Below are 13,756 nucleotides of genomic sequence, written 5' to 3' on the forward strand. Positions count from 1 at the left end.
TGGCAAAGGGAAGAAACATTTAACAGACAACAAAATGTAAAGTTATCTGTTTAAAAAAATCTGTAACTTTTAAATAATTATTTAATTTTATTATTATTACTTAAAAAATGTTTATAGGGTATGTGTGCTCATGAGAGAGAGAGAGAGAGAAAGAGGGAAAGTGAGAAAGCAAGCTGCCAGTTCTGGGACTTGAACCATGGTTAGCCATGTGAGAATCCAGCACCTTAACCGCCATGCCACCTGCTGGCCTCAAGATATGTAAGTTTTGCTTTTTGAAAATAAAAATTTTAAAAATGTTACAAAGAAGCCTTACATTGGTGATTAATCACCATCAGTCTTTCAATGTCTTTCTCTGATAGATACACTCAACAAGACTCATACAATTTCATCAACTTTATGTTGCAATTTCCTAAACCTTATCAAATGCCTGAGGTATTGTATTCAGACACATTTCCCTAGATGTGCTCTATCTCAGTTCACCCTTGGGGATAATAATTACTACTGCACCACCGCAGCATGCCAAGGGTGTTCTATACTCTATCACCAACCACCAGTAGGAACTTAAAAATTCCATTGAATTACTTTCTCGTACCACTTCTGGCTGTAATGCTTTAGTTTGGATTTCATAAGAGACCGTCTCAAAGCAGAAATTTATATATAGGAAATGTACTGGCAAGGGTTCCTTAGAAGTTACACTTGTGAAGGAATGAATAAAAGAAGTAGGGTTTGTCAGGGGAGAAATTGAACCATGTTGCAATTGCAACAGTCAGTTCCACAGAACTGTAGATTTGGGGTGGCTTTCTAGATTTATCTTGAATAGGGATTACTCTTTCCTATCCTTGCATTGATCAGTGAAGGGGCACAATCTTGGGAGAGCTAACTCCCTTTTGCTTAGGGCAGTTCCTGAAAGAGTCTCATGTGTGAATTATCAGTAGTAGACACTTCCAGCTGACAGAACTGAATACTTTAGAATGAATATTACAAGGGATCTGGGTGACACCAATAGAATTCACTACAACTTAATTTCTGCATATGTTTTACTTATCTTTTGCTTATATATATTTTTTAACAAGAACTACATTCTACCTGAGTCAATTTTGCTGTTAAGAATGCTGCAGAGTTGAAGTTTTTCTGTCTTCGAGCTCATATGATAGGTGATACATTAAAGTAAAAAGAATATTTTATTTTATTGCCAGAGGACAAATGCACTTGCAAGAGAGAGAAAGAGAGTAAAAGAGGAAGCACCTGCTAATGGGGTGTGGTCACATTACCACAATCCTTTTCTCCATTTCTCTATTCTATAAGGATTTGGGGTACACATGCATACATATGTTTTTAAGGACACCAGAGCTGGGATTCAAATCACCTTAACTGTTGCACTGTGGGCCTGGCCCAACAGAATCATATACATATGATTTTTTGAGAGAGATTTTTGCTACAGAGAGTGTGTGTTCACCAGAGAGACAGCAAGAAATCAACCATGGGGAGGATGGCCACACAACAATTCATTCTATCCATTTTCCTCTCAGGATTTTGGGCACACATGCACACTTACATGGAATGAGTTTTAAGTTGCTTGGTCTGGGACTCAAACCACAACTGACTCTGTGGGAGTCCAGCACCTCAACCACTGTCACCTGCTGGCCCCAGATTCATATTTTAATCAGTTTTATCAATCTTGATTTTTTTATTTCTTATGGCTATAGAATATATGTGCTTATTACTATATCAACTTTCTATAAATGTGTATTTTTATTGCTATGACCTCAGTAACAGTTATCAGTTAACTTTAAAATATATTCTTCAATTTTCAGCATAGAAGGTGTTTTAGAGCAAGTAAGTGGTAGTTTCTACAGAAATACTTATCCTATAATCTTATCCTATTATGTTTTTTTTTTTTTCTTCTAATTAGGGACAACGAGGTGCACATGGCATGCCTGGAAAACCTGGGCCAATGGTGAGTTGTATTACTTCTGTATTCATTCTTTCATTTTTCCTTCATTCTTCCATTGGTACTTTCATAAACATTCACAGATCATCCACTTTGTTTCAGATACTTGGAATAAAAAGATGATAGAGACGAAGTACTTGTTTTGAAAACTGCACTATCAAGGGACAGGGATATATTAATTAATATTGTTGCATAATACTTTTGTTAACTGCTGTAATATAGAATACAACCTGAAGTATAGAGACAAGGAGAATGAAGTATCTAAGCCTACAGTGGAAGAAGGTTATAAAAGAAGACTTAAAAAATTAGTAACTTTCAAGCCAAATCTTGAAACATAAGTATATAAAATGGCCAAGAGTATAGCATGGTTCACATGATGAAGAGATGAAAAAACATGGTAAACTCTGAGAAATGCTGGAGGGATTAAATTGGATTTGGGGGCAGGCACAAGATCATAAAGGGTTATGTTTATCATGTTAAAGGATTTATCTTTTACTTATAGTAATTGATGATAGCACGCATAATGGAACTTTACATTTAGGAGCATCGTAACCAGAAACATCTGCTGGTAATGTGGAAGATAAGATGATGATGGAAGGTTCAGGTTGAATGCCATTGGCATAATCTCAAAATAGAAATTATAGAGATGTGAAATAAAGTTGTTACAGTGCTAGAAGAAGCAGGCAGCAAAGAAATGAGCTAAGAAATTCTAATGGCCATGGCTCAATAATTTATTGATTTAAAGATTTTTGGTGGATGATGTAATACATCTGAAATTGGAAATGTGGAAAAAGGAACAAGCTATTGTTTACTGGTTTGGGCTTAGTGTGAGAAGTAATAAGTTCAACTTTGTGAGTGGATATGTGAGAATGGAGCTCAAGACAGAGGTTTAAACTGCAAATGTAAACTTGTGAATTGTTAACACATAGGCAGTGGGTAAAGCTACAGGAGTGTAAGCAACATGGAGTGAGAAATGAGGTCCCAGGGTGTGCCAGTATTTTGTCCACTGCTTCTAATGCCTAGTATCGATAATGCTATTGTATTTTGCTCAGTCTTGCACTATTTCACGTTACCCTCTGTAATTTTGGAACTTTAACTTGCATTTAAAAATTGAAAATCTGGGACAAGCAGTTAGCATAATGGCTATGCCGCTGAACTCCCATGTAGCTGACTGCAGTTTGAGTCCCAGACCCGGTGGCTTAAATTCACACTGGGTGTATGTGCGTACATGCCCAAGATCCCAAGAGGAGAATGGAGAAGGGATTGCGGCATGGCCATTCCCCCTGGGAGGGTAATTTCTCACTTTCTATCTCTCTGCCTCTCTCTGTCTTTCTGGTGAGCACATACGCCCCATAGCAAAAAGCTCTCAAAAAAAACAATTGAAAATCTGAACATTTATTAAGCTATTGATAATAAATTATAAGCAAAGGTAAAATTTTGTAACTTGGCAAATTTCTTACACACTATGCACCTTTTGTCTCTCTTCCTTGCTTGCCATAGTTCTCCAATATGTATAGCTTTAATTGCTACTCACTGCTAAAGTACTTAGAGCATAACAGAATCCTCAGGGACCTGTGGGGATGAGGTAGATTGCAGTTGTAACAGTGGCATGGATGTAAGTCTCTATGTTTATTTTGTTAAGGATACCTGTAAACAAGAAAGACAAATAATAAACAAGAAGACAAAACTAAAGTCATTTTTAAAAATAGCCTAAAATATAAGATTATCTTATGAACTATAAAGCAATTGGTGCATATATGCGCTTTCTCCTTCAAATTAAGCAACATTGATAGGGATGCCTTGATTTTCAAAAAGAAGATATAATGACATCAAGATGAAATTGTTTCATATATGATTAAGACTACTAATAAAATGTGCATACTAATAGTGTAGGCAATATGTAATGCCATTGTTACTTAAGAAAATAGTGATTTTCAGCTTCAGCTGTACATTAGAATTACTGGGGGACTTTAAAGAGAAATTAGTGCCCAAATTAACTGAATTATAACAGTGGACAAAGAAATCTGTATTTTTTTAAAGCTCTACAGGTGACTCTACAGGGTTATCCAGGTCAATAATCATTGCACTAAACCAAAAGAAGGGTTTTATAAGTACACGAATGTTTTTTCATTAAGTGTTTTCCATTGCTGCATTTTCTCATAAGAATTTTGTAGCAATTGAACATAAAATTTTTACTATAAATGCTCCTAACTAAATAGTCCATGGAACAATGGTGTCTTGTTGAAAAAAACAAAACTGAGTCAAGCTCCATAAATTGGACCAATAAAGGAACAGGGAAAGAAAGTATTACAAGAAAAAGAAAGAGATGTAGAGAATATTCATAAACAACATGGGCCAATATCAAAGGAGTATAAAGATATTTAAAGCTTTTAGTTTTTCCCATATGTCAAAAGTAGACACGAACTATAAGCATGAAAAAATTTGTCCCAAGGATCTTTTCACCCCTGTTATTCATAAGAAAAAAAAAAACCAAGATATAGGATGAGAAAATCATTAAGTTTTGAAAGGGCTTTTATTATATCCATTCAAAACTGATGGAATTAAAATTCATTCTTTGAACCTATTCTAGAACAGAATGTCTTCTTCATTTGGATAGTGATCCTAATGTGAGCCTAAAAAAAAGAAAAAAAAATGGGACCAGCAGTTAGCATAATGTCTATGTCGCTGGACTCCCACATAGTCGACCGTGGTTCGCGTCCCAGACCCGGTGGCATGGAACTCATGCCAGGCGTGTGTGCGTGTGTGCCCAGGATCTCAAGAGGAGACTGGAGGAGAAGGGATTGCGGCGTGGCCATCTCCCCTGGGAGGTGATTTCTTGCTTTCTGTCTCTCTGTCTCTCTCTGTCTGGCGAGCGCACGTGCCCTATAGCAAAAACCTCTCAAAAAAAAAATACTCCAAATTATCTGGATGATTCTTAAAAATCATTTTTATAGAATGAAGTGCTAGGTTTTGGTACAAAACATAATCTTCTAAAAATTATCTTTATTACTTGATTAGCACAAAGTACATCTCTCAAGAGGCAATTGTTTCAAATAGTTTTTTCATTTGTCACTGTTTTAATCATGTATGCTACAATTGGGAAAACCATTGATCATGTTCAATATTATTGGACATGTCTTTTAACTCTACTTTAGATAAATGTTGGTAGGTATTTGTTATAAAATTACATTGTGGTCTTTTTATTTTAAAGTACAAAGAAAATTATTCCTATATTATGGGTCAAAATGTGAATGTTGTCAAAGAATAAAAATTGCCTAATAAGATATTAATTAAATACAAGTCTGATTACTTTTCTGGTTTCTTTTTATAGGGTCCTCTTGGGCTAGCTGGCTCCCCTGGTTTTCCAGGAAATCCTGGAATGAAGGTAAGATGTTAATATATTCAACCCTATTTGATCACATGTGTCCCAAAGTGAAGGCGGACATTTCATTAATGGATGAATATGGAAGTTAATCTTAACTAAGGAAAGAACCTATATTCATTGTCCAGTATGATAGAGGAAAAAGAAACTGAAAAAAAATTTATATATAATATGTAATTAAAGAAAAATTACTTATAATCATACAGTTGTTAATATCAAATGATTTATTGTGTTGGGACACTAATATCAGACAATGGAAATAGCCACTAGGAATAATAACTTTAAACTGAATTAGAATTGGTTGCTGGATAGAATGCCTGAGAGTAATGAACAGCAGATTGTTTTAAACAATAGGCTATTAAAATAAATGAGATGAATTAGATGTGGAAAGGCTGTTTTCTCTCACAGGGCTAGTCATCAATTTGTCTTCCCCACCTCCATTTTACATAGCCATTAAAGGAATGGGCAGAGAGGACATTTGGCTCTCCACGTGGGAATGGATTAAAGTCCTCTGCTGGGATGACTTACATTTGTAGTGACTCACAATTTGTTATTTCTTTCAGTACTTTGGGATAAATTCAAAAATTATAGTAGTAGGATATTAAGATTAAGTTAGCCAAATCAGTGAATCATTCAGAATAGTTATCACATTTTAAGCAACACAACATAATTGATTACCTCTCTCACCCAGTTTCTCTTTGGCAATAGTTTTCTTCATTCTGTAGAAGAGATTTACTCACAGGATTCTACTGTATAATAAACTGTTATTGCTAGTGAAGTCTTGACTTGATGCCACTGTAAGAGCAGAATCTCCTTCTGTTAATTCAGTCGTAGGCTTTGAGTGTTATCTCTGTATTGCCTTGTTTTCTCATGGGATTTTGTCAAGGATTGAATGAGATAATACATGTAAATCCTTAGCATAATGCGTAATGCAGAGCATAGCCTTAATATAGGTCCATGCTTACTAGTAGGGCTAATCAAATTGGATTTAAATCTAGAAACCAATAAAAAAATGAAAACTGCTTCTAACTAACCTCTTGAAATGCCCTGAAATGTGAGCTTCATTAAGTCAAATTATCCCTCAGGCTCTCTTTAAACTCCATGCCACAGGAAAGAGACTACTTTAAAATAATATCTTCAGTCATGTCACAAATCAATGCCTTCTTTCACTGAGAACTCACTGTGAACTTAGAGGGTGGGACCTTATTTGGTTCCTCTGTGAATCCAATCTGCTCCTTGACATTCTCAACTTATTAGCAAGGGAATCTGGCCCCCACTGCTCTACGCAACATGATCAAAACATGCAGAATCTCTTTCCTCTTTGTGTGATCAAAACACAATCAAAACATGCAAAATCTCTTCCCTCTTTGAGTGAGTTCATGTTCTCCCAATTGAGCTCTTGCAAGGCAAATGAGGTAACACTCAAAGCCTAGGACTATGAATTAATAGAAGGGAATTAAGCTCTTGCAGTGGCATCTAGTCAAGACTTCACTAGTAATAACCATTTATACAACTGTTCACTCTACATATTTTCCTTTCCTTTTGGGTTTTAGCAGTAATGATTGTTGACTATTGAAAAATACTTCATAAAAATTAAACATCAAGTGAAACTATTTCTCTCAGAAATTTTTTCCTGGGCCTCACCTCCTACCATCTCACTATAAAATTACTGAATCTTTGTTTTTGGCTAGGATTCTGTTATAACCTGTAAACTTTGGCCATACTCTCTGGAGAAAGATACACTTCTACATCCAATTTATTACATTTCAATGAAAGGATTTAATGTTTTATTGATATTTTTGTTTATTTTTATTGTAATTTCTGGTTTAAATAAAATCATTGAGTATATTTATGGAATATTGTATGGTTTTTAAAAGCACATATACAGTATGTAGTAATTGAATCAAGGATATAAGCATATCATCTTCTATATTTTAAAAATTATTTATTTATTTAATTATTTAATTTATTTTTTAAATACATTCAATCGTATTATTTAGCTTACAAAGTGAACATTTCTATATGTGAACATTTCTCCCCAGTCCAGTTGATCAAAATATCTTCAAGTGATAACACCACACCTCCCCATCCTGTCAATGCTCTGCCTCCATATACCTCCTCCAAATGTCTTTCATTAGGCCCCACTCCTCCACGCACAACACATCTGGCACTCACACCCATCTCTTGTGTTGGTACAACTTTTAGTCAATCAGTTTCAGTCATAGAGTGCAAACTCTCGGTATATATTAAGTGGGGACATACAATGTCTCTCCTTCATAGCCCGGCTTGCTTCAATCAACAGTAAATCTTCCATATTCTTCCATAAGCTAGGGTTTTGCTGGGTTTTATAGTCATCTTCTACTTTAACATTACAGTATGTTATGTACATTTGATATTCCTTCAACTCACTTTTTTCCTGGGGTAGTATTTATTGAATTGTCAATGACATTTTCTATTCTGCTATCATACACTACTCTATAACCTATTCCAACTTGATATCGATGAACCTCCTAAGGCTTTGAATTTTAGTTTTCTATGTCCTACTAAGATCCCCATAGCTACAGAATATGCTTAGGTAAAGTCTAGGAACCAAGTTAAGTTTGAATTTCAGATAAACAAAACATGAAGTTTTAGTATAAGTACAGGACTTAAAACTTTCATGAAGAAATGGAATTAAAGTGTAAGTTTATTTTGGTGCAATTTTTTTCAAATTCATATACAGTTTTTTTGTTTTGTTTTGTTTTTATAAACACATTTTTCCATGAAATTTTTGAAGATCCCTTGTATGACCCAAATGTTACATGAGGCAAACTTACATATTACATATGAAAATTATTTAATTGAATCATTGCTTACACACAGCATTTTATTTTTTATTTGCTTATGGATTACTTCTTTTGGGTTGAAATAAAGGTAATTATTAGTTACTCTAATCACTTTGTCCTGCTCTTCATGCAGTCTCTCTCTCTCTTTTTTAAAAAATATTTTTAGTTGATAGAGAGTATGTGTACTTGTGAGAGAGAGAGAGAAAGAGAGAGAGAAAAGAAGCACACTTAAATAGGGCATGGTCACACCACATTCTTCTCCTACATTTTTCTATTCTGTTGGGATATTGGGCAGATATGCACATGTGCCTGGCATGTTTTCCAAGCCGTTGCGCTGGCACGCAAACTGTGGTTGATCATGCGGGATCTGTCTTCCTTAATCACTAGTTATTAGGCCAGCTCATCTTTTTTCTATTTTTAAAATTATTTTTAATACATTCAAACACTGTATATCATTACACCTTGTAAATTGAATTTTCCCAGCATAAATACACTGTATATTAGTCCAGTTAAAGATATTATCATATACATCATCAACAGATAATTTTCCATTTTTGTGTTCCTTAAATGTTTGCTTCTTTCTTTTTCCCATTGATTCCCTTTCTCTCACCCTCCCCCATTTCCCATCCTCCTACATTGTCTCTGGTATCTTCAGTTCGCCATGCTTTTATATCTTGCAATATTTCAGTTTCTGCCATAGAGTGAAGACATTTGATATGTATTAAGTTATACAGTGCCTCTCTTTCATAGTCTGGCTTGCTTCATTTAACAGTAAATCTTCCTTATTTGTCTACTTTCTATCAATTGCCAGGGTCTCATTTTTTAAGGCTGAGTAGTATTTCATAGTATATATGTGCCACACTTTTTCAGTCCATTCATTTGTATATGAACATTTGGATTGGTTCCATGTCTTAGCAATTGTGAATAATGCCGCAATCAACATGGATGTGCAAGTACGTTTCCAACTAAGTGTATTCCTATCCTTTGGGTAGACACCTGGGAGTAGAATTGCTGAATCATAAGGTAGTTCTATTTGTAGGTTTTTGAGAAACCCCTATATTGTTCTCCACAGTGGCTGTACTAGTTTAAATTCCCGTCAATAGTGTAGGAGAGTTCTCTTTTCACTACAGCCTCACCAGCACTTATCATTAAAAAAAAATTTTTTTTTAATCTTAGCCATTTCTGACTGGGGTTAGGTGGTATCTCATTGTGGTTTGGGTTTGCATCTTTCTTATGATAAAGGATGTTGAGAATTTTTTTTAGGTGTTTCTGACTCTTTGTACATCATTTTTCAATATTCTTTAATTTTTATCGAAAGAAGTGCTTTTTAAAAACAATGATGGATTTTATTTTTATATTGCCTAAAGTTGTCAAGTTCATTAGATATGTGCAGTCTAAAATGTTTTCTACTTCATTGAATAATTGGTTTTCTTCAGGTCAATTAAATTTAATTTTTAAAATTAAATCATATCTTATATTTTGAAATGTGATTTCTATGTTGCTTTTATAGCAAAGATTCAATTTCTTGTACTGTAAGACGAAATTCTAAATAACCTTCTTAAAATGAGTCTCACACATTTTACAGACTATTTTCTGAAATCTGCCACACATTTAGCCGATACCAGGTTATTCTGGAGATATTAGGACATAATTTAATTTGTCCTCTGAGAACCTCCAAGCTTTAATCATATTGTGCCTTCATTCTGACTTGACATGTCTTGGTTCCTACTGAAGAGGAACAATTCCTGCAAGCACAGTGTATCTGTTCAAATTTCTTCTTTTGTCCACTTTGTGATGTTTTAAGAGTCTGAATGTACTTTTGTATAAAATAACTGAACATTATTTTCACAGAAGTAGTTTGAAATACCTGAATTCTTAACTAAAACCATATTAAAAACAAACTATGCAGGAATAAGAATATCTACTCTTATTCTCTGAGTAACTTGGTGCCTGGTGAGGATTCTTTCTAATTTTTCATTATGAATCTAGATTATGTTAAATATTAAATATTAAAAAATTAAAGTTATGTTTAATATTAGCTCTGTAATCAGTGAAATAATATAATCGATGTAAAAAAATCCAGATTTTGTGGAGATTCAGAGCAGGAGGAGGAGGAACCTGAACTGACCTTAGTGGATAAATAACTAGAGATAGGAATATGGAGCAATATTTCTAGTGTAGAGACCTCCAGCATCATTACATAAGAAGGGATGGAAAAGTGAGTCCACTCTTTAATCCAGGCTAGGCACACATGCCTGATAAACCCTTTTGTGCTGTTGTCCTCTTTAGATATTTGGGTTCAAATTGTAAAACTCCAACTAAGCCATCAGCTTTGTACTACACCACTTCTTATATTATCTTAAACTAACATATTTCTTTGTACCCTTTAGGGAGAAGCTGGTCCTACTGGGGCACGAGGCCCTGAAGGTCCTCAGGGACAAAGAGGTGAAACTGGGCCTCCAGGTCCAGTTGGCTCTCAAGGCCTTCCTGTAAGTTCCAAGCATATCTAAGAACTACCCTAGAAAAGCAGGCCATTTTTTATAACATCAGAAAAAAGTCCAACCAATTTTCATATATGAGGAAATTTTAAATTATTTATGGAAGGGTAGAATTAAAGCAAAAGTTTGTTTTTGTAAAAAATAAGTAAACAATATTAAAATCCATGCATAGTTTTCTTATAATATACATTTTTTCAGGAACTTTCTGAAGATCCCTTGTATGTATTCTCTTTGAATTCCGAATAAGTATTTAAACCCATAAAAAAACCCACACACGTTTCTCTTGTCAACTCTGCAAGTTTTGCTTATTTTGTGGAAAAAAAGGAATCAATCTTAAAAATGATTTTTATGATAGTGTTCTGTTTTCTTTTTATCATTCTACTTTTTCTGCTTCCTTTTGGAGCTGGGTGGACAGTTGAATACCACCCCATATGTGTTTAGATTTATCTTAATATTTCATAAACATTTAATGTACTTTTAGGGCGCAATAGGAACTGATGGTACGCCTGGTGCCAAAGGCCCAACGGTGAGTAGTTGCATTTATGCCATGCAGAGTTTAAATGTGCATGGTCCTTCGGACATTGCTCCTAAACTCCTACTGAGGTATCTTCTTATCATGTCACTCTTGCTATCTGACAGGGCTCGCAGGGTACCTCTGGTCCTCCTGGCTCAGCAGGGCCTCCTGGATCTCCTGGACCTCAGGGTAGCACTGGACCTCAGGGAATTCGAGGCCAACCGGTAATGTCATTTGAAACCAACTAAAGGTGCCAAGAGAAGTAATATATAATGTAATCAATAAAACATAATGTAACGTATCCAAATGAGAGAAATTAAGATAGGAATCTTTTTAAAGTTAAAGCTAAATGTTAATGTATACTTTAAATGCTTAAATCTTAAGTGGAACATTATTATAGTAGGTTAAATTTTAGTGCACTTTTATTAAAATAATAAGGCCATACCTTTATGGTCCACTTAACAGAATTTTATGAATAATTGAATAATAAATGTTATAGAATTTTTAAAAATTTGCCAGTGGTCATGTGTGCTTGCCAGAAAGAGAGAGACAGAAAGTGAGAAAGCAATCCTCACGAGGCATGGTTATGCTGCAACCTCTTCTCCATTTCCTCTCCTTTTGGGATTTTGGGCACACATATGCCGGGCTTGTGTCTCAAGATGCTTGGGTTGGACACTCTAAATGCAGTCTGCCATGTAGGGTACAGGCTCTTTAAACACTAGGCCAAGGGAATGGCCCATATGAAAATATATTTTTATTAATTTTATCTATTTCTTTATTTACATTTTCTTATACATTCAATCGCATCATTTAGCTTACGAAATGAACATTTCAATATGTGAACATTTCTCCCTGGTCCAGTTGATCAAAATATGTTTTAAGCCAGTGTAAGGAGATATTAAGGCTTAATAATTTTTAAAAGAATTATTTTCTCTATTATTACTAACATTATTAATTTAACCAGAAAAAGAGAGAGAGAGAGAGAGAGAGAGAGAGAGAGAGAGAGAAAGAAAGAGAGAAAGAAAGAGAGAAAGAAAGAAAAAAAAGGGTAAAGCGAGAAAACAAACCAACAGATCCAGAATTTGAACAATGGTTGACCATGTGGGAGTTCAGTGCCTAAACCACTATACCACCTGCTGATGTAATAAATTTTTATAATGAAGATTTGGCTAAAAATAGATTGAACTGCTTATTTCATGATAGTTATTCTGTAGAGTAATTTTAAAATATTGCTCATACCTGAATGAGTTTTTTTATCTCATAGAAATCATTTATTGAGTAAAATATTAGTGCATAAGAAATGACTTTTAGCTTGATATATAAAAATAAAAACTTTCTTATCCACTAATACTTTAAGCAGTATTTTTAGATTCTTCTCCAAGCAATGTAGTCATGCTGATAAAATCCTTGGTTAAGTGCTGGTGACAGATTTATTAAAACATGAGTGTTACTGATATATCATATTTGATTTTACCATATTCTGAATAAAACAACCTCATTAGTTCAAATGACTTCATAAAAATCATACATATCCTACAAGACTTGCAAAATTTAAAAATTATATGGTAATACAGATTTAATACAAACTCAGTTGCAGAGTATTTTTAAGGCCTATTTATTGTGATTTATTTAGCTCATTTGACTGGCTAAGTGTTCTGGTTATTAAAACTGTTGATATCTGTATTTTAGGGTGATCCAGGAGTTCCAGGTTTTAAAGGAGAAGCTGGCCCAAAAGGGGAACCAGTAAGGCTTCCTTTTTTTTTTTTTCTATAAGAGAAGTATAACATTATACAGCTTAAAATGCTCACATGCTTAAAATAATGAGTTATAACATCTTGGGATGAAAATAGTTTATATAATATACTTGATATATAATTTGTGATGACTTTAACTGAATCTTATGACTATATCTCATCTGTTAAAAGGCTCTTTTTTGGTAACCATCTGTCTGTTTCTAATAGGGGCCACATGGTATTCAGGGTCCAATAGGCCCACCTGGAGAAGAAGGCAAAAGAGGTCCCCGAGGTGACCCAGGAACAGTTGGTCCTCCAGGTCCAGTGGGGGAAAGGGTAATATTTGAATAGTAAAATATATTTGTAGAGTTGTGGGGGAATTAAATGAGTAAGTTTTAGGAGCAATTAAGAGAAATGCTTTTGGGCACCTTGCCTGATTCATTCTTTGCTAATTAAGAGGCAGCTGTGTAATCAGTCTTCATTTACATTTTAACTAATATTGATTGACTCACTACTTTATGCCAATTTAAGCTATCTAAGTTTGGAATAAGTCAGTGAACAAGAAGTTTGTTCACATGAGGCCCTTATTCCCCATGTGATAACTAGTAAACATGAATTTACTTTAGTTGGTGGGAGCAAATAAACAAGTCAACAAATAAAATACATTCACATTAATAAGTGCTATATATACATCTTAAATAATGAGGGCATAGTGGAGAGTAACTACAGATAGTGGAGAGTGGTGTAATGTTAGAGTAGGTAGTTAGAAATTAGGGTGCATCATGTACTCTATGAAATACTACTAAGCCATATAAAGCAAGGAAATCCTGACATTTGATACAAAGTGACAAAT

At 34.4% G+C, this 13,756-nt stretch overlaps 1 protein-coding gene across 1 annotated transcript in view; it reads left to right on the plus strand.

The window, feature by feature from the left end:
* COL5A2 (collagen type V alpha 2 chain) overlaps positions 1 to 13,756 on the plus strand; it is a 173,385-nt gene that overhangs the window by 123,114 nt on the left and 36,515 nt on the right. The window contains 7 exon segments of the mRNA XM_027771572.1: positions 1,913 to 1,957; positions 5,283 to 5,336; positions 10,549 to 10,647; positions 11,138 to 11,182; positions 11,296 to 11,394; positions 12,860 to 12,913; positions 13,132 to 13,239. Coding sequence (XP_027627373.1) covers positions 1,913 to 1,957; positions 5,283 to 5,336; positions 10,549 to 10,647; positions 11,138 to 11,182; positions 11,296 to 11,394; positions 12,860 to 12,913; positions 13,132 to 13,239 — 504 coding nt within the window.

This window comes from Tupaia chinensis, unplaced genomic scaffold (assembly GCF_000334495.1).
Source record: "Tupaia chinensis unplaced genomic scaffold, TupChi_1.0 Scaffold000225_1, whole genome shotgun sequence".
NCBI lineage: Eukaryota > Metazoa > Chordata > Mammalia > Scandentia > Tupaiidae > Tupaia > Tupaia belangeri.